This window comes from Lutjanus erythropterus, chromosome 13 (assembly GCF_056507025.1).
Source record: "Lutjanus erythropterus isolate fLutEry1 chromosome 13, fLutEry1.hap2, whole genome shotgun sequence".
NCBI lineage: Eukaryota > Metazoa > Chordata > Actinopteri > Lutjaniformes > Lutjanidae > Lutjanus > Lutjanus erythropterus.
This window is the reverse complement of record NC_139329.1, coordinates 24381130-24406364: the sequence shown is the minus strand read 5'-3', so window position 1 is coordinate 24406364 and position 25235 is coordinate 24381130. Positions and strand designations below refer to the sequence as shown.

The 25235-nt window shown below is 37.0% G+C and overlaps 2 protein-coding genes across 2 annotated transcripts in view; both read left to right on the top strand.

Annotated features, from left to right (window-relative positions):
- Positions 1-18884, top strand: part of iqch (IQ motif containing H) — a 29268-nt gene extending 10384 nt beyond the window's left edge. Inside the window, exons 12-21 of the mRNA XM_084734730.1 lie at positions 322-503; positions 1444-1716; positions 2333-2521; positions 8055-8175; positions 9206-9492; positions 13234-13392; positions 15793-15915; positions 17127-17188; positions 17652-17760; positions 17901-18884. Of these exons, the coding sequence (XP_084590856.1) occupies positions 322-503; positions 1444-1716; positions 2333-2521; positions 8055-8175; positions 9206-9492; positions 13234-13392; positions 15793-15915; positions 17127-17188; positions 17652-17760; positions 17901-18002 (1607 nt within the window). The 3' untranslated portion in view covers positions 18003-18884. The remainder of the gene's footprint in view (positions 1-321; positions 504-1443; positions 1717-2332; positions 2522-8054; positions 8176-9205; positions 9493-13233; positions 13393-15792; positions 15916-17126; positions 17189-17651; positions 17761-17900) is intronic.
- A 1054-nt stretch (positions 18885-19938) lies between these two features.
- c13h15orf61 (chromosome 13 C15orf61 homolog) lies at positions 19939-23070 on the top strand. The gene is made up of 2 exons (XM_084734283.1): positions 19939-20683; positions 22500-23070. Exons 1-2 carry the CDS (start codon positions 20341-20343, stop codon positions 22625-22627), a joined length of 471 nt encoding a protein of 156 aa, XP_084590409.1. The 5' UTR covers positions 19939-20340; the 3' UTR covers positions 22628-23070.
- Positions 23071-25235: the final 2165 nt, after the last annotated feature.

Genomic DNA, 25235 nt, shown 5'->3' with positions numbered 1-25235 from the left:
AACTTATTGAATTTGCAATTTCATTACTTTCTTAATAAATTGCTACCTTACTGCTTGCTTTTTAGATAAGTCAGATAATGACTCAGATGCTAAGACTACCTCCAGACACTTTGAAACATGAAACTTTCTGTTGCGTTTTTTTTTTGTTTTTTTTTTAGTTACTCTTCTCCAAAATCCTCTCACAAAATATAATTTTGGTTGTTTATTGCATGATAACCGTAAGGTGCCAGAAAAGCTTGAAAATCTACCTTGAAAATTCTTGTAAGGTGCTTGTATTTGACTTTTGAAAGACTCAAGAACCTTGTGTTTGTATATTTTTAGATGAAAATGTGAATGTGATCTACGTATGTCCAAGCCATCTTGGGGAACACACCTTAGACTTTTACAACAGGCTCCTGAAGTGTGATGGAGCCACAGACGTGGCCAACACCAAGATAACTCAGGCCTCATCCTGTGTCAGACGCTTTGTCATCCTCACACCTGAGGCTGTAGATTATTTCCCGGTAAGGTCAATCACTTTCACATTTAGTGCTCTAATATAAACTTTAAGGTAAAAAAATGACAATATCTGTTTTATGCAGGAATTTGCTGTAGGGAAATCAATTGTATTGTGCTGTCCAATCAGCTGTAGTTTGTGAATTCTCCTCTAGAGGGTACTAGAGGAGATTGTTAGCATACAGTTGTCTTGTGAGAGCTACTCTGTCTGTTATTTTATTTTTCATCCCCTTTTACTACTTTTGAAATTAAACATCTGTGTATTTCGAGGTAAACACACTAAAGCTATATTAAGTTATACTTAATTAAAATACATTTAATGGTCTCAGCTGGTGTTCAGCAGATAATTAAATTCCATATTAGTTGCTTTAATTATCTGTTCATTTCATCTAACTGCAGCACTTTCAACAATTCTGAATTGTTTTGATTACCTGAACACAATAAAATCAAGGTGTTGTTATATTATCTTTTTACATCCAGCCATTCTATCTATCTTTTTACATCCTTTTGCACGAGATTGAATGTGCAACATGACATGGCCTTTTCATTTCTTTCTATTGATTTTCCTGCTGTTTTGTTGTTAAACTGTGCCAGACGTGTTGCTGAGATGAATCACTGCTACCCATGGCTGGCAGCGCATTCTGCCAGTGACAGAAGGGATAATTCCGTGTGGATCAAATAAATACAGATGTGAAGTAATTAGTTATATTCCCAAGGAGCTCATTGCTAGCACACATTAAAGATGTGAAGGATAGGGGAGGCCTCCCACAGGCAGCTTTTATCAATTCAACCTGCTGGAATACAGAAGAGGTCAAAACCCTGCTGGCTATTACAATAATAGATCTGTTGTGTGTACACAGTGATAAATCAGGTCAAGGAACAACCCTTGGAAGACACACTTAGAACTCTTAGCTCCAGCACTAATCTGTTTCAGCTCTTGTCTTCCAGACCCACAACATGTGCCTGTCCACGCTGCTAAAGTACAGTCCATGCACCCTGAAGCTCATCAGGAACTTGATCCAGGGGAAGCAGGCCTATATCGTGGGTGGGGTGGCCCATGTGGATGACCTGGCAGTGGCAGATGAGTTAGGAGTGCCAATCCTGGCTCCAGAACCAGCTGTTGCACAGCTCTACAGCACCAAGTCAGGAGGGAGGAGGCTCTTCAATGGGGCAGAGGTTGATGTACCTCCTGGTCAAGCAGACATCTACTCACTAAACCAGGTCAGAGATCAAAAACACAAATGCATTTCAGAAGGGCTCAACCGATACTGGATTTCTGGTGCAGATACCAATACTGATATCATGTATTGAAAATATTCCAATATCGATTTATCAGCCAATGTTCTTTATAGTGAATATAATAAAAGCAATAAAGAATATATACATAAACACACATTTTTGAAATGATCCTTCAAAAGTGGTTAATATTTGGATATGTAAAAAGGATATGTAATGAAGGAAGGATATTTTACAGTTGAACAATAAACCTTATTGTCCAAAATGACACCAGGGCACTGAAACAGTAAACTTTCCCTGGCATTTTGTGATAATTATAAATAACTATAAAAACAGTCTGCATTATGTTCTGAAAAAAAAAAGTTTTCATATAGATGCATATCAGAGAACATATATGCTGATACCTATATAGACTGATGTAGGTGTGACAGGCCAATATTGGCCTGATAATATAGGTGAACTGATATACTGGTCTTGCTCTACATTTCAGCACAGTATCATTCCTTGTATCAGTGCCCAGTAACAGAAAACACATTTTAATTTTCACCTTAACTTTTATTTGTAATTAGTTTGTAATTCCCACGTCTCTGTCTTGGTTTAGCTTCATGAAACACTGGCTGAGCTCATGGCTCAAAACATGGACGTGTGGCGCTGGCTCTTCAAGATAGACTCTGAGCACGGAGGCCGTGGTACGGCATACTGTGATGTGTGCCGTCTGAGCTGCTATAACTGGGCCCTGCAGGAGTACCATCGTCATGGTCCTAAGCTGTGGAAAGCAGAACGGATTCAGGTAAAAGTATGACTTAAAGGATTACGTCACTCCTTCCCTGTCATAAACTATAGGACCACTTCTTAAAGCACATTTTATACACTTACTTTTATGCAATCTTTTATTGAATTTGCTTGAAATTTAGGTTTGTGTTTTTATTTTTTTTATTTATTTCCCTTATTACTTCTCCCTAAATTGATGTTTTTTACTATTATGTCTTGTTTTTATGGCTCCCTGCAAAGCACTGGTTTTAGAAAAGTGCAATACAAATAAAGTTTATTGCTATTATTATTACTCTCATACCAATGAGGGATCGGCCATTTAAAGTTAACATGGTAACAACTAGATACTTAACAGACAACATTACAGTAACAGCTAGATATTAAAATGGAGAGTGTGCTCCTTGTTGAGATGAGGCAGCTCAAAAAAACGGTTAGATTCACTTCTGTCATTGATGGAACAACATCACAGGTCACAGTGGGGTCAGAGGGAGGCCATCATTTAGCCCAGAGTAGATGTGTTGACCTAACAGTCACAATGCCGCTCCCTGTAGTACAGTATTTTTAGCACCATCCCCAGAGCCACAGAACATTAAATCAATACATAAAATATCTGTTTATACACACAGCCATTATCTATTCTCTGAGGCACACATCAACTAGTGTCGGTGTGTTTGGAGAACAAAAGCCTGTCCAGAGGATGTAGTGTCTTAACTCAAATGCAGGTGGGGTCTTTTGGAGCACTGCAAGGGGTACATTAGATTTTTTAAAAATGTTTATTTAAAAAATAGCAGTTATACATGATTCCTAAACATGGTTGGATAGTAACGGATTACATGCAATCAGGATTACGTAATCAGATTAATGAAAATGTGTATTAGGATTATAATTACATTGTCAAGGATTACTTTATTACATTTTTGATTACATCTTTAAAATATGTATTTTTTTTAAATCATTTATCATTCCATGATAAATAATGCTCTATTAACAAGTGTGTCTGACATACTGTGTTTTTTAGACAAGTTCTCCACAGAAAACAATCCTGTGCAAAAATGCACTATATTTGCACTGAAAATGTTATGAGATGTTTAGAGAGAAAAAATAATATATTTTTGTGGCTGCATCAAGTTTTTTAGTATAAGGTGCAATGTCTTCAGAGTTTGATTTTGAAGTAATCCAAAAGTCTTCAGTTTAGATTACTTTTAGTAATTAATTACAAATATTGACGTGTAATTTGTATGCAGTAAATGACTACATTTCAAATATCTGAGCATGTTGATTAAGCCATCTTTTATATTCAATGTTCTTATTTTCAATGCAATCGTTAACTGCCGACAAAAACTGTCAACTACAGTAAAACCTCACAGAACAAGAAAGCAAAGAACGTTATCAGGTTCACTGTGAGCGGGTAGCCAGTTTTGTCATTGAATGAAATGGATTCTTGGTTGAAACGCAGCAGTGATACAGCTGAAAACAGAGAAAATAATGAAAAAGCAAAACCAGAGCCAATAAAATACCACCAGTATCAAGAAGTATATGTTTTAATGAGATTTAGTTCAAGGAGCTGATACCTCTTTAAATAGGCTTTTTTCCTCCCCAAAATGTTTTGCGCTGGTCAGGGGGCACTTGGCTGAAAATTCATTTCAATAGTGGTACATACATAAAAAAAGTGCGAAAGTACCTCTGGCCAACAGAGGATTTCTGTGTCTGTACATGTGTGTATGTTTTTATTAAGCTACTGTGTAGATTAATGTCACAAAGATTCACACCTGCTTTAATTTGCATTGCAAATGTATTAAAAGTATATTAAAGTACAAATGACAGTAAACACTTTAATCCTTAATTGCAGCTGATGTTGATGCCTTGATCTCCTGCTCTAACATTACAATATTGAGCTCTCTGTCTCCGCCTGTCCATTACATTCATTAAATTAGACAGACATTTCTAAAGGGAACATTTTAGCACAAATATGTGTATATGGTTAAAAGTGTGGCATTGTAATTATTCACTAAATATCAACATTTGCTTTCTCCTCAAAAAATAAATTCAGATTTAATCTCAGACCTATTTGAGACAAAGTGTACTTAATCATTAGTAAACCATTCATTTAGTACAGATGCAATCTGTACACAGCCTCTGAGCCCCTGGCTCTTATTTCTCATATGCTTACAAAGTAGCCTTTGATTTTCTGTCATGTGTTAATTACCGTATTTTGCCATTTAACTGGGAGCTTTGTGTAAACTAATTACTGGCTAATGATTGTGGGCTTGGAGCACAACGATTTTACTTTTTATTCCATTCGAAAGAACAGCAGTCATCTCGAGCTTCTTACGGCTCACTCTGTTTTGTTCCTATTAGCTCGTTCTTTGATTCATAGTGTATGTGCGGTGCGGGGCTGTAATTGTTGTGGCATTGGTGCTGTTAATTATGGCAGAGAATGGCTGAGCCGCAGCCAAGGTCCATAATGGTGGCTAAGGCAGCACAGGAAAGTAAATGGGGTTTGTTTCACCAGCTGGGGTCCCATGGAGAGGGAAGAGTGCCGAGGCCCCCAGTGTAGGCCGACAGCCTCAGGGCTTCTGGGCCATATGGACACAACACTTTAACTGGCCTTTATTCTACACCTTGCTCTTTTAATCAAAGCAAAGCCCACATCCTGTGCTCCTCATTGCATGATTTTTTGTTATGACACTGTTTCCCCCTAAAACGTATTAGCCCCCTTAAATGTATTACATCCTCCTTCTGCTGTTGTTCTTGTGTATATTGACGATAGCAATTTGGCTGTATATGCTGAAAGATTACAGAACAGTGGTGTTGATTAGATAGAAACATATGAATATTTTATATCAGGGTATCTCCTTGTTTTTTTCTCCTCACAGCAGAAACTGTAGATGGATGTTCAAACGTGGCAGTATATTCTGAGATATAACACTCATTAACGTAGCACTTTGCTGAAAAGAAGTAGACCTAATTGCAATGGTAATGACAGCCACTGAATAGGATATATACTCACAATGCTGAATGTTTGCAAGCATTTAAGGAATAGATGTTTAAACCTATGGTTATGAAAATAATCGCAATTTAATTAATTATTAATGAAGCACCAATTATCAAATGAAGCATTTTAAATATTAATTCAGAATTTGAAAGTTCTTCACCAGGATTACTGCTTACAAAAAATAACATGTGATGACTGAAGTGTATATTGTTAAATGTATTGTAAAATTCAGTGTAATGTCTTATATCCTTCATGATCACTATAGAAGTGGGATTAGAGAGTATCATTGGCCTTAATTTACACGGATTGTGTGTATATTTTTTTAATTATTGCTTGTTCTGAAGATCCCAGCATGAGGACGCCTGACTCACAAGAAAGCCATGTGGTCTTTCCGAATAATACCAAAAATCAGATCCCTTCTGGCTATGCAAAAGAAAGCCTAAAAGGGTCCAACATAAAGGAGGGGTGACCACATCAGCGGTAAAGGTCTAGGAGACAGTGTGTTTCTCTGAATATTGTGAGGCCCACAGCCTCCGGCACAATGTTTCAGCCTGCAGAAAGCCCCCAGGCATCTTTTAGCATTTACACAGGGAGAGGTTAAAGACATGTAGATCTGCACCCATGCAATGCCTGAAGGGGGCCACACACACACTTAAGCACTCACACAGCTTGCATATGGATCATTAGGCACAAGAGGGTAAAAATTACACCTAATAGCGTCAACAGATGGAGTATTTCTTTTTGTCACGCTGTGTACAAACAGATCTTGAGCAACACCTTATTTAGGTTAAGTTTGTCAACGAAATGGGTCATTTGATAATCACTACCACTGGAGAGGTGCAGGGACATTTTATACAGATGTTTTCTGTCTAAATATTGTGCAGTCTGTGATTGCATGGAGGAGTTTAAATATATAATACATAATTAACCTGAAGTACCTTAATACGACGTTAAAACGTTTTCTGCAGTTCTCGTTTGATAAGTGTCTGTTTTGTGTTTTTTTTACTTCACTGAAGGCCATAAGTGCTTATTGTGTGATCCTTAAATAGAGCAAATGTTGCTGTCCTTGTATAAATGTTCATTTCAACCAGGAATGAGAATCATGTGGTAACAAGAAAGTGACATTTAATATTACACAAAGATCATACTACAGAAAATGAATATATATGCAAAATGTGTGACTAGTCCGATTATATCACTCTTTGCCTGAGACTTGCTGCAGCTTCTCAGTTGTTTCACTATGTATTGGAGAGATGAGATGGCAATCAAAAAGGCAGGGCAACATCTATTTTATTTATGGCCAGATTGCTTGGCTTTATGTGGACACCAAGCAAAGCTTGAATCCTATCACAGGGTTCTGTACGCAGTTTAAGTCCAAATAATTTATTGCAAAATACCTCTCTTTCTTTTCTTGCTGTCCTGCTGTTTCTGTGAACTGCATAGGCAAAGTCCTGGGGTGAGCTTGTTCTTCCGTTGAAAATGACAACCGTTCCCTTACACTTTTTGCCGCACCATTGTGTGCTTTATGGTTTGTATAGGGAGAATCACTGTGTAGCATTTGACCTCGCCTCTTACAGTACTTGAATATGATGATGGCTGTTACATGACTGGAATATCAACAGCATAATCTCCAGTCCTGTCTCCAGTGAAGCCAGACAGAATATACTCAAAACAAAGTAACGTCCTGGATAGAGCGATGAAAGAACAAAGACATCATTTCCATTCAGAATTTAACCATCTTGCAGACAGTTTTCACATATTTTATTGTGTATAAGCAAATTAAATTCCTGTCTAATGGTCATAAACAGACATTATTACATACAGAATCCTGTGTTTAAAAGAACACTCAGCACTTGGACTCTTCATACAGTCATCTAAGCACTCAATTGTAGTTTTACAATATAATATATATGATATAGAATGACAGACAGCTAAATGTTTAGTAGTCAGTGTTGTTACTTTAACTTTATCACAGCATGGTCAGAGGAAACAGTGTGGAAACGGTGTACACAAGTTGCCAAACTGTTTTAGAGACACCTAAAACAAAAGTTAGAAATTAACAGCGTAATTAAGTGGTGAAACCATTATGGCATATCCTAGTTACAGAAACAAGAGTGATATCGATCCCAGTCAAGCCCTGATTGATCCCCAGATAGATGGGGCAAGCTTAGGCATTCATCAGCTGCCCAGTGGAGAGAGTTGTTATTGAGGGCAGGTGCTGTCTCTGTGGCTGAGAGTTAAAGCCATTAGACTCCTGAGGCCTTCTGATAATAGGCTGTCTCTCACAGATAGACCCTCCCGCAGCATCCATCAGACACTCACACAGAAATTGAAGCAGCCACCAAAGGTCTCAAGGATAACAAGCAGTCACTGGAGTCATCCGGATAACACAAGGGCATTTTCAATAATGTAGTCGACACCCAGAAAGCTTTGATAATGGAACAAAATAAAGTAGCCAGGACTTGTTATTGACTTGCGTTTGAATTAACCAACATACATAATGTCCTCACATCTGTCCAACTAATGCATGCACCTTACTGTAACTTTCTTTCTGCAGGAGTCTGTACGGCTCAGATATTTAGATGAGATCCCGGAGTGGCTTGCCCGTTATGCCCGGCCTGCTAAAACCTCCTGCTATCCCAACTGGGCCTGCTTTCTGAAGACCTTCCTCAGGCAAGGTCAGAAACCCATTGTCAAGCACTGAATGCTATTCACCTGCAAATACAGCCATTTGGAACATGCTAACAGTCATTTCCTATGTCCGTCCTAGTTCCCAGGTGTTGCCTGTGTGAGCTGACAAATTAAATCATTTTCATGTTACTCTTGTTGGTTGTTAAACAGCTGCTAGGAGTGTTTGAAGATGATGTGTCATTGATAACTTTCTGTTTTCTGTACTGCAGAGGTTGAAAAAGTACACGCATTTATTACTCAAGTAGAAGCACTGATTCAACTTCTTTACTCAAATAAGAATGAAAAAGTACAGGTTCTTGACTGTATTCAGAATATGAAAGTAAAAAGTAGCCCTCTGACGTCTTTTTCATCTTGTTACATATTTTGTGTTTAGTTACGTCTTTTTTCTTTTACTGTGTCTTTCTGTTACGTCTTTTATGTCTTTTTTTGTCTACTTATGTCATTTTGGGCTTATGTCTTTTACATCTTTTTTGTCTCATTACATCTTTATGTCTACATCTTTTTCATCATTTTTAAAATCTTGTCGCTCCTTTTTCATCCTTATGTCTTTTACATTTTGTTATGTCTTTTATATTTTACTACATATTTTTTGTCTTGTTACATCTTTTATGTCGTTACATCTATTTCATCTTGTTACATCTGTTGTGTGTGCTATGCACTGATGGATACACCAATCGTCTTTTCTACATGTTCCTGTCACATCCATCTAGGTTGAAATTGGTCTTGATGTTGGAAGGGTTTTGTACAGTGATGCAAAATAAAAATAATCAATTCCCTGCAAATTCATTAAAACTCCAGTAATAAGCCTGTTTTGGCTGCAATGTAATGTAAGGAGAAGAAAGTACAGATATATGTGTTACATGTAAGGAGTAAAGATAATAAGTTGTCAGAAAAATTAATACTCAAGTAAAGTACAGATACCTGAAAACTCTACTTGTGTACAGAAATAAAGTATTTGTATTAAGTTACCACCTTTGCTGTACTGTAACCATTCCTCTGCTCTCGCTGTGTGTCCAGGCGGTGTGGTGGAGGCCTACCCCCCTTCAGACAGTGTCACCTGTCTGACAGTAGATCTGCTGCTGGAACCCGGGGGTGAGGTGACTATGCTGTCCTGTGGAGACCAGCTTCATGGCTCCTGTCAACTGGAAACTATTGGCTGCACTGTTCCTCAGACCTCCATCCACCCAGAGACCCTTCACTCCATGTGCATGCGTGTGGGCCATGCCTGTCTACAGCGCCTGATCATAGGTTATGTCTCTGTGGACCTGGCCACCTATCTGAACCACAACACCATGGAGCAGAAGGTGAGACACTACCATGATATTAATGGTCTGCAGCACGTGGTGTCAAAGCTTTCTATTCCGCCATATTGGTGTAAGAGATCAATTTTTAGGCTGGATCAGGGATCCATATGAGCAGATAGGTGCCTTCCTTACTGCTCCCTTGGGTTTTGGAAAACAGGCAAGGTAAACAGTGGGCGCAGGGACCAAATGTGTCACAAGGCCATCTAATAAACTGTCAGGTCTTATTGTGTCGATACACTGATTCTACCATTTAAGGCTTGCCCTTTAACCTTACAAGCCGAGAAATTCTGAGCCTCCTATCTTTCAGACAATAGGTCACTCTAAAGTGATTTGGCAGCTTCACAGTGATGTCCTGTCAGTGTTTAACCCCGAGCTGGTTACCTGCACTGCTCTGCTGAAATTTCTCTTGTTATTATAGCAAGGCACCATCGAAGCCTCATCTCATTTGTCAGGATTAAGTTTTGTTGAAACCTTGATTTATGATATTGGAAATGGGCTGGTTTATGATGGTTTAACCTCTGCTCCTAACATGTGGCTACATTGATTGCTTATTGATCCAGAGCTGTAAAATGAAATGCTTTGTTTATAATATGGTCTATAAAATACTAAACCTGCAGAATGGTGGAGAAAGTACCAGAGCTACTTTACAGTTTTAAAAAAGGGTATGAAAAAGGACACTAAATGCATTTTTTTTCTTTTTCTTTCATTAAAAATCCATCAGGATTCAACACATGAAGTGAAATGAAGCTTTATTTATGTTTGCATTCATGATGGATTATCAATTTTAAAAAATGGATTTGGAGTAGACACAAGCTAAGGGCATGATTGCCACTAGAGGGTAGTATCTTATGGATTAGATATTCACACACAGCATGATCAAAGCAGTGTTCAGACAATGCAATTTGTATATTAAAACTTTCAATATCTTATTATATCTTATATCTTAATATCTTAAATATTTTGTATTTAGGTGAAGGTTTATTTTAGTGCATTGGTATTCTTGGTTCCTTTAAAATACTGAAAGATTTCTTGTCAGGAATCTTTACATGGGCTATGGATTTTACCACATTATATTCATTTTAAGGCAAAGGATATCTCACAGTATTTCTTACATTTCAGGAATTATGTAGTCAAATTAAATAGTAATTTCAATAACACTCAAATCAGAAAATGTGCCATTTCTCAGATTCATCACAGGCACAGACGCTGCCCTTTTCTTTAACTGTTTAAAATGATATAATGACAGCCTTAGAATTAATTTTCGGTTTCAATGTTGACCCAAAATTGAATGGGATTCACTGACAGCATAATTAAGAACAGACTATAAACAGCGTGCGCTTCAATAGAGGCAGGAGCATTAAAGACAGATTCTTAACCATCTCCCCGCACACAGAGCTCAGACAGAGAAGAGCCACATGGGCAAACCTGTCTGGATTTAAACATCAATTTAGATTCAAACCTGTTGCTAAAAGCTGCCTACTTTATTTGATGGGAAGAAGTGGGTCACATATGTTTGCCCTTGCAGTCTTTCCTCACATTGTGGAACGGTGGGGCCCCAGCTGCAGCATCAGGGTTTTTAATGAAAATGCAAGGCAATAGAAAACAGGTACAATCCAGGCTTACATTTCCCACGGCTTTGTTAAGAGCGACAATGAGACATTGGAGTATGATTTTTAGTGAGTCTGGTGAATGGCGCGGTGGAGTGTGTCCATCACTCGGCCCAGGTACCAACCTGATGCATAGAGACAAGCATCCATCCAGTGGAAGGTAGTGTATCTCTGACAGTAAAGGTGTCTGAGTGCAAGACGTACTACTGAACTCTCACTAAACACAAATGTACAAAAGTTTCAGTTGTTAAGAACGTTGTGACATGTATTGTTTACTACAATTTGAAAGCTCTGTTAAAATTTTGAAATTGTGATATTTACTCATGCAATTACAAATTATAAGCAATTTTTTACTCATTTGAAATAGGGCTGCAAGTAAGGATTATTTTCCACTGTCGATTAATCTGTAGATTATTTTCACGATTGATGCTTGTCGAGAAAATGTCAAAAAACCCAAAGTGACGTCTTCAAATGACTTCTTTTGTCCAATCAACAAGCCAAGACCTAATGACTTTTCATTTACTGTCATAAATGACGAAGGAAAGCCGCAAACCTTACATTTGGAACCAGCAAATGTTTGACATTTTTGCTTGAAAAATGTCTAAAACAACTAATTGATTATCAGAATAGTTTAGTTAATTTTCTTTTGATTGACTAATCAATTAATCAACCAATCACTGTAGCTCTAATTGGATAACAGTTACCAGCTACAACACTCTGGTTGAATGCATAACTCTTGTCTAATAAATCAGATCATATGTTATAAAATATTTAATATTAATTCTATATTATTTATAATGATGGTAATATTTTAGTAAATTATTTAGGGTATCGTGTCGTCAAGTGGTTCTGTGGAAGTGTTGTGAAGTTTTGTGTAACCGCCCCTTTAAAATGCGTACAGTAACTTGATTATCTGAACCTATGAGGTATTTATCAATTATTCAATGACTAATTGCCGCCAGTTATGATAACTGATTAATCATTTTAATAATTTCTCAAACAAAAATGCCAAACTTTCCCCAGGGTTGCAAATTTTGTACATTTTTCTCATCAGTAGTTGGAAATCGATTAATTGATTAATAATTTATAATTTATAAATTTCTCATTTTAGTTTATTTTTACGTTTCTTTATTCAACAAATGGCTCCACCAAACAAAATAATGTCTAATATGGGGCAATAACTGCCATTTCTGGCTATAGTTTAGTTATTAATTAATATTTTTAACAGGTTAAATTCTCAAAAACATATTTGATTATCTGACTTTCTCTGATTTCTGCCTCCCAGATGTGAAGAAGGTGCTGATTTTCTTCATCTTACATAATTGTTAATTGAATATATTTGGGTATTGGACATTGGTGGATGTCTCCTTGAAAAATACAAAAGGATTTTTTTCTATTCTTTAATTTTTTTAATCGACAATGAAAATAATTTTTGCAGCCCTAGACTATGACCTATGTTTCACAATATATTTGAATTTAATGAAAATAAAATATAGCCTGTAAGAAGTGTGTTAGTGGAGATAAAGTGCTCAGGTTACAGAGACTGCGGGGTTCAGACAGGCAGCGATTTGCATCTACTGGCAGGAACGTTTACTTTGACAAATAGTAACAGCGAAAGGAGGCAGCCGACTGCCACTTAGTTATTAACAACTCCTTCACTGGTGATTTATTTGCCACTTTTGAAGAGAGGGCATAGCTATTAGGTTATTATTGGGAAAATTAGCCCTGTTTAAGTGGAAGGCTACGACCATACCTGACCCCTTAATATACTTATAATGATGCCATTTACCATACATATCTGAACTTAGCTTCTCATCAGACCTGAGCCAAACAAACTAGCCCAGGGCAGACTGAATCCAAATACGCAGCAAAGGATCTACTTTGTGCACGTGTCACTCCACGACTGAATTACCTACATCTGTCGAGCATACACCATTAACCGTGTTTTTCCTCTCCTCTGCCTTTCACCATGGATAACATTGTAAGGATTAAAAAGGTACTGACCCTTCTCTTTCTAAGGATTGCTGGGTGAAATACTTTGATGTTCCATTTTTGTGATTAAATTGGAATTATCAAGTTTATAGTGTCTGTTTTTCTCTGCAGTGACACAGAGTTCATGGTGTCTTGTTTGCAGGTGTGGGCTATTGATCTGGACCTCACATACAGTGACCAGCTGGCCATGACCCAGATGCTTCTGATGATGACTGGAGGAACACTGAATTGCCGCGCAGGCTGTTTACAAGTGCCAGTGCCAGTCAGGGAGAAATGCTGCGAACACCAGATTGCAGCCAAAGTACCTATTGTATATTTGCTTATAATAACAGTGCACAGAGTGCACAGAATGGAAAAGTGTGGAATTTGATTTTAATAATATCCAGGTCTGGATAAATATGGAAAAAAAGAAAAGGGAGTGTGGAAAATATTTGTCTTTCCAGACTATTTTCCCAATTCTGTTTTCTAAAATATAAAATTTTGAATTTTTCAAAATAAACTGATCAGGCAGGCAGCCGGCGCTGACGATGTTATCAAAGTAACATATGAATGAAATGTAGGCACTGCCTCAGCCTCACACTGCAATTTTGCAGTACAGTATGTCCTAGGATGCTTTGGTAATTTTTGCTATTGACCAGTTATGCAAACTGATGTCAGATGCCCCAAACCATGATTTAACGATTCTTAATTGCAAAAGTTCTTATCGGTCAGGAATAGGCGTGGTTTTAAATATTAATAGCTATCCAGACTGTGTGGGATAAAACACACACAAGCCTAATTCTCCTTTACAATATTTCACTGTGTGTTTACGATCAGGCAAACTCATTAAATATGAAACAATTAAGATTAGTGTATATGATAGAATAGTGGCATTAAAATGTGCAGAGCCACCAAATTTGAGCTTTTACATCCAAATTTTTTCTCTGGCAAAATATCCTTGGTCCACCCTTAGATGGCTCTTCATATTGTTGTGAAAGCCTTATGAGTAATGCCATAAGCATTTGGTTCTAAACTGGACTGAAAATAGGATTAAATGTTAAATGCAAGTTTGCTGAGGGCTAGCCCTTCTGGAAATACTTTCTTTCTAATAGGAAGAAAATTATTCCTACATTGTTCAAAGTTTTTTTTTTTTTTGGTTCTTTGAGCACCACAAGCCAAGTGCCATTTAGTCTCATTACACTGGAGAAAAAGCAGACATCTCCAAAACTCCATAACTCACACTAAAACAATATAAATGTATAAATGGCACTACAGGTAGAGGAATAACATGTACTTTTGATTTTGGGCCGAACTGAACCATAAACCCTGGCCTGCTAAGGATTCCAAACATGAAAAGAAAGCTCAATGTCAAATATGGTCTGAAAAATCTACCGAGATGTCTGAAAATTTGAGTCCGACAAAGAATGGAATTTTAAAAATGGAAAATGTGTAGGAACCCTGTAAACATGAGAAGGTCAAATTATAAAGCTATACTTGAAGTTGCATGCTTTTATTGTGTTTTTTCCCTCAAATGATGTTGTTATTCTTTTCCCCTCAACAACAAAGAGACCACCAGTTCTAAAGCGAGCTGAGACTTAAGAGGATATTATTTCACCACTACAGTAATCACAAAGATAGATCAATGTTTTGCTCTTCATTTTTGTTAAATACAACTAAATACTGTAATTACGCACTGTGCTCAATTGGTGTTTAGGTGCTGAATTCATTATCATTTTGATAGATGAGCCTAAATAATCAACACATTAATAATTCATACCATTTTCATTATGCATGTGTATGCATGCTTGAACACCTCATCAACCTGGTGCCAGGCCTTAAACAATAGCGTCCTTTTATTAGCAGTATGCCTGAGTTTACGCTTGTTAATCTGCGACTTGTATTATTTTATCAAACATTCATTTAGTTGGTGGCCTGGTGGTGCTTCAGTGCAGCAGTTGAGCCGCCGCAGTGGTTAATGGCTTTAGCAGTGGCCATCATTAGGGGCCTGCATATTACAAACACAATTAAATCCCTGTTGGACACTTTTATTGTTGTGTGAGGGTCTCTGTGTTTGACAACTGCAAACGTGCAGCCATCACAGCGAGTTATGGGCTATCTCCTGAGCTCACAGGGGCTTAGGCCTCCTCTTTTTGTCTCCCAGTGGCGCCTGAGAGCCAGAAACATTTTTATCCTCTTGAGCCCTGCCACTTTTAAGTAATCAACCTCTCTAGTGTTACTTATGACACTCACACCCTCTATTATGGTTGTATGTATCGCGTGTTGAGTGGTCCTTTTGTGAATTCAGTAGTGCTTTTGTCTCAAATCGAATGCAAACATTTTCAGTCCCAAAACTGTAGTTTCTTTGATTGGCACCATACAATTAAGCTCATCTTGTATTTGGCATGTCTTCTAAACATTAATTGTTCCTCCCCGCAGTTAATTAAGAAAGGCCCAACAGTTTACCACATGTGCCCCACACTCATCATGTTTACTAATCACACACACTCCCCAAACTCAACAGTGACCCTAAGGACATGTGTATGGGGTTCAGCCATCTCTACTCTACCCATTTTACACACACCAACACCTATAAGGCTTTCATTCCAAATCTAAAAAAACATACAATGATTTATTCTTGTTTTAGATGAATAGAAAGACTGATGCCAACAATCATACACTTTCTCTTTCTTGTTTTCTTTCTTTTTTTTTTTTTTTTTTACAGCATCCTGTGGTTAATCGTTACGCAGTCATTGGGAGCCACTTGTTTCACTCCAACCTCTCCATGTTATACCATAATGTCTTATTTAAGATATGCAAGGCTCATGGCATGGGATTTGACCTGAAGGTAAGGACTCAAAATTCACTTGTTTGCCTTTAATTTACTGTACATCTTGTTCATTTTTGCAGCGTAATGTTGATTGATTTTAACTTACTTATGCACAATATGTAAGTTCCGTAGCGATGGGTCATTGTGAAGTAGAGGGGGATCATGTTTTTTTTTTTTTCTTTCATTGTTAAACACCCCTCCATAGTACCAAGTGCCTGGGTTTTGGATTAAGGGATTGAAACTGCCTGTATTTGTAATTGCATTACTTTCACGATAAATTGCTATCTAACTAATTAGTTTGCTTTTTAGATATAGAAATAAAACAAGTTGAAGAGAGCCTAATTTAGTAAAGAAACCAGAAAATATTCAAATATAAGAAGCTGAAATCAGAAATCAGAGAATTTGGACTTTTCCTTCTTAAAAAATTATTTTGATTCAAAATGATTAATTGATTGATTAATCCTGTCACATCAACGTTTGTTGATGATTTCCTCCACTAATAGATTAGTCGTTTTGTCTATAAAATGTCAGAAAATGTTAAAAAAAAAATGTCAGCCAGTGATTCCCAGAGTCCAAGATGACATTGTCAGATGTCAAATGTCTTTGTTTGTCAAACTGATTAAAAAATTATCAAAATAGTTGGAGATTAATTTAATAATTGATTACCATCCAATTAACTGATTAACTCTAATAGGATGTCAAGTCTACTCAGAGGCGGGTGACACATTTTGAAGCATGAAACTTTGTTGTGCTTTCCTTGAATTTGTCACACACATGTAGAATTCTGTCACAAAACATAATTTTGGTTGTTTACAGCACACTAACATCTGATATTAACATTTTGAGCGTGCATATGTATAGAAATATGTAATTTACCACAGCTGCAAGGTGCTGGAAAGCCTTGAAAATGCACCATGAAAGTTCTTGAAAAGTGCCTGAATTTGACTTCAGAAAAGGTGTTGGAGCTTTTAATATGCAAGTACAAAAGGACAAGCTCCTTTCTTAGCATGTTCCCAGTACCATGTTCATAGCAACAGACATGCCTCTGAATCTCCAACCAAACTTTCAGTCAAGTTGCATTGTGGTTAATGTTGGCATCAGTTTTTACCTGTATATCAAGTTGGTGTTATAGGAGTGCAGTGCTAAATCAGGCAAGTACTCTTTTAATCTGCAGTATGTGATAATGGAGCTCTGCTTTTACCTGTATGTTTCTGACTTTTAAATTTAAGACGAAGCAAGGCACTGTTTTTGCTGTTTACGACACCAGTGAGCGATGCAGGATTGGAATGATGTAAGTTGTTTTTATTGCATAAAATTCATGTACACCCAGTATTGAAGAAATTTAGGGTTCATCACGAGGGGAAATAACTCTGAGCACATTTAAGTTTGCTTCACTTCTCTCTGTTCTAATAGACAAGCACAAACAGTAACAGTAGAGGATTAGTTGGATGAAAGACTTCTCCTGACTGAGAGTAAAGTCAATTCTTTCAGAGGATTAAGATGCCACCTCTGGCTTTGTAAATGTTGGTACAAACTTAAGCAGAGGGTTATTTAACATATTTATCACCCAAATCCTTTAGCTTACACAGTGCTGTAACAGTTAAATCAAGCTGTGCTCATCCCCCTGAAGACTGAGGATGTTGTCTGCTGAAAGTTTCATTTAAGCACCACCGTCAGATGAACGGGATGATTGTTTCTTAGCTGGCGACATGGGGAACATTAGTAAACTCGTTTGTTTGGGGTGTCATTAATAGAGCAGTCTCTGAAGATCTCCGGGGAGCTCTGGTGACCTTTGCTCGGAATCTGTCAGTCATTCATCAGGAAATATCACCCTCTAAGATGCACGGAGAAACCAATTTTAAGGTACCATGTTAATGACTTAACGATCTCTCCTCATCTCTGTAATGAAACTTGCATATTCAGCCAAGCCCTGGTCAGTTAGTGTGCTTCTGCTGAATGGGTAGTCGTTTAATTTCACTTCTTTTATCTTTTGTCTGTTGAAGGAGCTGGTCAAGGACATAGAGGATGTGCTACAGATGATGGCTCAGAACAAACTGCGAGCGTTAGAGAATAAACCTGCTGTTAGACAGCTGCTTCACAGATAAACCTGGCTTGACCAAACACTGATGGCCAAATAAACTCCTGAAAAACTGTCAGAATCTGTCATGGATGTTTAAAATAAATGGTTTTGTGATCTGTTTTAACTATTTGAATAGAAGTAAATATTGTATAATGACAGCTATTAAAGACATAAAGTTAGAGCTCCAATTATTATTATTTTCATTAGCGATTAATCTGTTGATTATTTTCACGATTAATTTATTAATTGTTCAGTCGATAAAATATCCCAAAAATTGTGAGAAAAAACTCATCACATTTTCTTAGAACCCAAAATGACAGTCCAAAACACAAAGACTCTTTATTTATGATCATAAAGGACAAAGAAATGCAGCAAATCCTCACATTTAAGCAGCTGAAAAATGACTTAAATGATTTATTGATTATTAAAATAGTTGACGACTATTTTTTTCGATAAAGTAATTGATTGATTGATAGTATTTTGACTGTGTCCAGATGTACAACACAGATGAGTATAGTGAGTGTATAGTTTATTGGTATTGTTTAGTAACATGTTCCATAATATGAACCTGAGGCCAAACATTATTTTGGTGGGTTGATGTGAAGTGACTGGTACTGGCTGTAATTTGACTGTCAAATTTGTAAGCTGACAATATTTATTTCTTTGTCACATAGTATAATATTAAAGATAAAGTTTTCAGAAATGTCGTATTGTTGAAAATGTACAGAAGGGCATGCTAACTTGCCAGGCTGGTCATAATTTTTCATTATTGTGACTTGTTCTTGTTTTGTGATTCCATGCTTTACATATAACTAGTAGAGCAAATTATCCAGTAAAGTCAAGATTTTTAAAGAAGTATTTTATAATAAATATACACATATAGTATAACATTTACAGCTGTGTTCTTTATTTTATCTAGAGTTGTCAATTGTAAATGCCAGGGAAAAAGAAATCTGTCATTTGTTTTCAGATGAGTTAATTTTATTGATGAAGATGTACATATTTTCATTGGTTTGAAGAGATGTTTTTATATGTCACCCACACAGATTTTCTATATACAATAATCTATATTTGTACGTATATATACTGTGTGTATATCATTTAATCTGCAAATTCATGAAATGTGTGTGTGCATAGCGCAACATGTTTGTTTTTTTGGCTTCATGTAGTAAATCTGGCTGATATGAAGACAGTTTGGTTCAACTGACAGACTGTGGTGGTTTGTGGTCTGCTGTCCATGGTGCTGATCTATAATAGACCACTGAACTTTGTAAATAATTCAGCTAATGCTGCAGCATCTCTGAGTGGATCTAATTTGTACTTAAAGGAGGACGTGCTGGTGGTGCTCATGTGGCCAGAAGCCTAACAAACACATTTATTACCAAATGGGGTCAGTGGTGGCAAAGTTTCAAAAGTTTTATTTGCAGCAGTGGTTATGGTGTCAAACTTATCTTTATAAATATGATCATCATAAAATGCAGAATCTCTAACAACGGCATAGAAAAGATTAATATTTTCAGCAACATGTCCTTCATTTCAGTGACACATACTTAAGTGATTGTGAGTCATTTAAAAAATTGTAGTCAATGCATGACTCACAGTCATGTAGACATCCCAGTCTCAATAAACATGCACCAATGCCTCCTCATGCGTGTTGTGTTAACAAATGTGACCTAACTGACAGGGGCTAAAACCTAGGACTTTTCCTTTATATATACATTTTTTTTTATTATTATTTTGTGTTTTAAGTTCACAGTGTTGTGTCTGATTGGTTTATTTTTTTTCTAAAGTTTTTTAGTTTGTAATTGTAGTTAACCGTAACAACCATACATACATATAAATAAAATACAGAGTAGTAGTAGCTAATTCTGCGTCCAGCGTGCAGGAAACCCATAAGAAGAAGAAGAAGTAGGTAATTCTGTTGAAGAGGAACAACTACGCAGCGCCGTGTTTCCAGCCGGACGACTTTAGCAGCGGTACCAGGTCAGAGCAAACACACTACAACACAAGTCTACAAAGAGGCTCGATTTTCACAGGTTTCTTAGACAGTTGAGACAAACTGTGTATGTGTGCATGTTCACTATATCTATCCGGACATGTAGCGGAACATCTTCAGCAGAATAACTTCCGTTTATCAAAAGAAAAACAGGAAGTGTCTTGTTTGCTAACGTTAGCTGCTGGTGTAAACTATACTGCCCTTCTGTCTCCTCTTATTTAAATGATGTTTTACTGTTGCACGTCAGCCGATTTAAACTGTCGGTACGTTTCATCTAGTCAGGGCTCTGTCTGTGAGTAATTTAATGTCGTCCAGATGATAAAATATAACCAGCAGCAGGTGAATCATCCTGCTGTTTGCTGAAGTCATGAAGGAGTTTTTCAGGAGGATCCACAGTATCTTTCTAAAGGTCGCCTTGTTTCCGAGCACACTGGGCAGGTCAGGCCCGCGACCAGCCGCCTCAGAGGTGTTGACCTGCCACCTGCAGCAGAGAAAACTCCCGCCGTGGACCTCATACTGTGTCCGCTACAGCTCGGTCCACAATGACCAGTTTGGACTGTCCAACTTTAACTGGAGAGTCCAGGGGTCCAACTACCACATACTGAGGACAGGCTGCTTCCCATTTATCAAATATCACTGCACCAAAGCTCCTCCACAGAACCTGGACTTTGAGAACAAGTTTTTCACCATGTTGAAAGCTGTTAATCTGGGTCAGTACATACATTTTACAGATAAATATTATATTTATTTTAAAAGAACACTTCACCCCAAAGTCAAAAAAACATTCTTGTCCTCTTACCTGCAGGGCTTATTTATCAAAAATGTGAAGTAACTAATTACATAAACTTTTTACTGTACTTAGATGTACTTAGATTTTTCAGGTATCTTTACTTGAATATTTATATTTCTAACCATTTTTAACTTAATCCTCTACATTTGAACAGAAATATCTGTATTTTATACTCCTTAAGTTTTCAATTTTTGGATTTTTGGTGTGAGTTGAATTTCAGAGATATCTGCCAGAGAGATGTCTGGCTTGTCTCAAATATGATGGAAGTAAATGGTACTCAGCTTCTGATACTCAAGAGGCCAAAATAATACATGTGAACAACTCAACAGCAATGTCTCTTTGCAAAAATCATGACCCGGCTACTCAAAATAATCCACAGACTTTGTTGTGAGCAGATTCATGTGTCGGAATTATTTTGATTCTACTGACCTACACCTGCCAACTGGATCACTGTGCAGAAGGAAGTGTGCATCTACTCACAGACGAGAGGCTTGTGGATGTGACGGCACAGGATGTAAACATTAATGGTGTCCTCTGCTGAGCTGTAGTGCTGGAACCACTGAGCGAGCTAGCATGCTGATAAAGTTGGCGGGTGTAGTTCACACACTTGGCAACTTTGAGACCTCAAACACAGGGAGGACTATGAAACCCAAGCAAAGGGTCTGGCGTCCTCCTTCAGAAGAATTTGGCTTTGTTTCCTGCATTTAAAGAATTCTCAAAGAGGTAAAACTTCAGCAACACTTGTAATATGTCGAACAACTTTTAAAGAATGAAAATAATTAAATAATAAGTATGCCACAACAGCATTTTTATGTTAAATATTTAGAATTTTGCTCTTAATATTCAGGAAAAACTAAAGAAGAGTTTGTCCCTTTGGTGTGAACTTGAGTGAATTTCTGTCACAATGTAATATTAATTAGTGTTCACTCATTCATTCAGACCCCCATGCTTGAGATTTTACAAAATGCATAGCCCTTTCCTTTAAAACATTATGTAAAAATTTGAATTCTTCTTTCCAGGATGTCTGGAATTTGCATGACTATTTCTTTATTTTCCTACTATTTCTAACATCCACCTCTGGAGGACGAGGCAACAAAACAACATCTGATGCAGCTACATTGTTATTCAGGTGGAAACAGTTCAGAGTCGTGGGGTTTATACACACTGCACTGAGCCAGAAACAAGTTGTGATAACAAAAAGGGAAAGAAAATATCATTAAATGGGATAAATATAGGAGAATTGTAACCCTAGGAGGAAAATGGGAGAGGACAATAATAATAATAAAATATTAATATATTTATTTATATAGCACTTTAAAAGGTACTCAGACACGTCACATGGCAGAAAAAGGAAAAACAAAACATGGAAACAATAAGGCAGTATTGGCATAAAAGCGACAACAAAAAAAAGTGAGTCTTCCAGGAAAACCGTCAGGGTTGGCATGTATGGTAGTTCAGCAAAAAGAAAATTTTTCCTTCATGACACTGCTCACATCAGGGTCTGTGGATTGTCTTGAATAACAGGGTCTTGACTTTTGCAAAGAGACAGACTGTCTAGATGAGTGTCATCTAGACAGACATCTCTACAGCTGATATCTCCAGAATTCGTCAACTAAACGATCTAGATGGATAAATAGCATTACAGGAAAAGGAAATATATGTATTTTTGACTTTGGAGTGAACTGTCCCTTTAAGCACTGCAGCCACCACATAATCACTGTGTCCTTTTATTGCAGGCATTCCTTGTTTGGCCTATGGCATTGGTTGCTGGATGGTGGTGGGAGCTGCAGAAACAGTGCAGACAAGTGTTGGACCGGTCACAGTCTATTTCGCTTACAAAGAAGATGAAGGCGCTCAGTACTGAAACATGAAGAAACACTGTTTTGAACTCTTGACTGCCAAGCTGCTGTATTTATAACAGCTCCCGAGGTGATGTTCTGCTGGACCTATTGACAAAAGTGTAGTCTTGTGTCATTAGTGCTCCTATTGTGTGACTGCACAGGTTCATTTGTGTTTAATTATTTAAGATTTAAAAGTTGCAATGGAGGAGTCAGTTATGCATGTTATTACACTGACATACAATACTGATGGTGTTTATTCGGAAAGCTAACTTTCCATTAAAATTTAATGGAAAGTTTAGGATTTCTCGAAGAATAGACTATTTGACACTGCGCCTTTTCCTGGATGTGTTCACAGCAGTGTCTGTGAACATTGTGTCAGCCTCCAGTGCATACGTCTTCAAAGTAAAAAACACTGTAAAAGTATATTTTTGGAACAAATATTAAAGAATACAGAATGACAGTGCAACAGATTGATGGTTTTTGACCATTTCTTTCATACAGATATACCAAAGCATGATAAACAGGTAAATAAATGAAACAGATATAAATATATAAATAAAAGATAAAGATAAATATATAAAATTTGAAATTTTTAAACCAGGCTAAATCATGGTTGAACCAATCTTTTAAACAAGCCATCATGAGTACATTAACTAACCTTTTATCAGGATAGCAAACAATACAATGCTTTTTTTTATTTATTTATTTATTTCTAGCTAACTACAGCAACAATGCAACATTAAGGATTACAGAGGAAGTAAAAATTCAGTTTTCTTTCCTCTCTACTGACTCGGATAAGCAAGCATCTCATTGATTATACTCCATTTAATTTCAGTTTATATTACTAAACTGGGATTAGTTGTTAATTTGTTGTTAGAGTTTGCGTGAGTTTTAAATCTGGATTTACTAATTTTACTCTGATTAGAACAAAATTTAGATTATGTTAATCTCTGTTGGTGCAACCAAGTCTCTTAGACAGTGAAGGACACAGTACAGCACAAAGCATACATCTGCTCTTTGATTGCTCCTTAACCCTGACCTGCCTCTTCCCCATGGGTCTCTCTCAAAATCCCACTATATATGCAGTATATTTTCTAACATTATGCTGCTTCATAAATAAAAAAAACTTCTTTGTTATATGTTTTTTTTTTTATGCCACATGCACTCAATACCCGTGTTGTTCGTAAGGGTCAGCCAGCTTCTCAAGATGAACTCTTGAAAAGATGTGATGGTACACGAGACAGACAACTCTTCCTTCAATGCCCAAGTCTTAAGAATTATTAATAATTCATGTACGTGATACCAAGTGGCATCATTTATTTAATACCACCATGTCTTCTGCTTCATTTTGTGTGACAAATGCAGGAATTTAAATAACTCCAGCTCATTTATTTAAAGGTAAATTAGTGATCACTCTCCATGCAACAGATAGTCAATAGTGTTAGAGGAAAACCAGTGACAAGACAGGTCTGATAAAATAGGTTTTAATTACCAAAGTGTGGCCTTTGTATAGAGACATCTGCATCCCTACCTTCAGGCCCTCCCCGGCCTTTGATTTCTGGTAATGTGCTTTGCTGACAGGGCACACTTACCCTCTGCTGCAGAGTCCTGCTCCCTCTGAGAGGCGGGTTGACAAACTGCCATATTGATTTCTTCACCCCTCAGCATCTCCTACTAATAGCATTTATCAGCGACCTCAATTTTCTGGCCTTGGCCTCTTCATTTTTAGCAACAATGAAAGCGAACGAATAATTTCTTGTCGTACATGTAAATCAATGCACCTTTTGACCTTCTTTGCACTTGAAGGCAACTATACAGGGTCTACGTGCTGCTGTTCATGATGCACGGCCTTTTCATGTTTGGTAAATCTTGCTCATCCTCTGCGAGAACATTTAACCAGATAATTGAATTTCACATAAAAATGTTAAGGTAGAATATGCAGGATTTGTCAGTTGCTGTTTGTATACTCACCAGAAAGATAACCGATAGTATGTTATTCACACTCAGACCTCAAGTTAACTGTCATTAATTTATTCTGAGGTGTACGTTTATACCCACACACCATCCGGGTCACCAAAAACTAATATATTTATATAAATACAGTTAACTTTTTTGGTATCCAAATTATATAATCACGTTACATGTAATCTGCTACTCCCCAAACCTGGTGATGACTGAGGGGGACTTTTTTTGTTGTCTACACATTGTTTTTTTTTTTTTTTAGGAAGTCCTGCATAGTATAAGAGCCTGCATTTATGTACAGGCTTACCAACACTTATTCCAGAGCACCTTCACTACCCACCCCCACCCAAAATAAAAGAGAAAAAGTGCTTTGCTTTGCTGTAGCAACCACTCTAATTACTGAATGAGACATTAAACAGATATTTAATGTCCCTGGATGTACTGTAATTTGCACAACCCTTCCACCAAATTAAAGAATACAGTCATAAATATGGTTACATTTTAAGATACACTGTAAAAAAACATAATCAACTAACCTTTTTTATTAAGTTGACATAAATATATATCTTTTATTTGTTCAAGTTGATTAAACTTAAAATATCTGTTTATTTTCAGAACCTATAAACATGAGTTCTTCCAACTAAGTATTTTGACTGAATGAATGAATAA

What these genes read in the sequence shown, in the direction of transcription:
- c13h15orf61 (XM_084734283.1), top strand. Translation starts at nt 20,341, where the DNA reads ATGAAGGAGTTTTTCAGGAGGATCCACAGTATCTTTCTAAAGGTCGCC. An exon ending in GTTGAAAGCTGTTAATCTGG is followed by an intron (nt 20,684 to 22,499) that starts GTCAGTACATAC and finishes CTTTTATTGCAG; the next exon opens with GCATTCCTTGTTTGGCCTAT.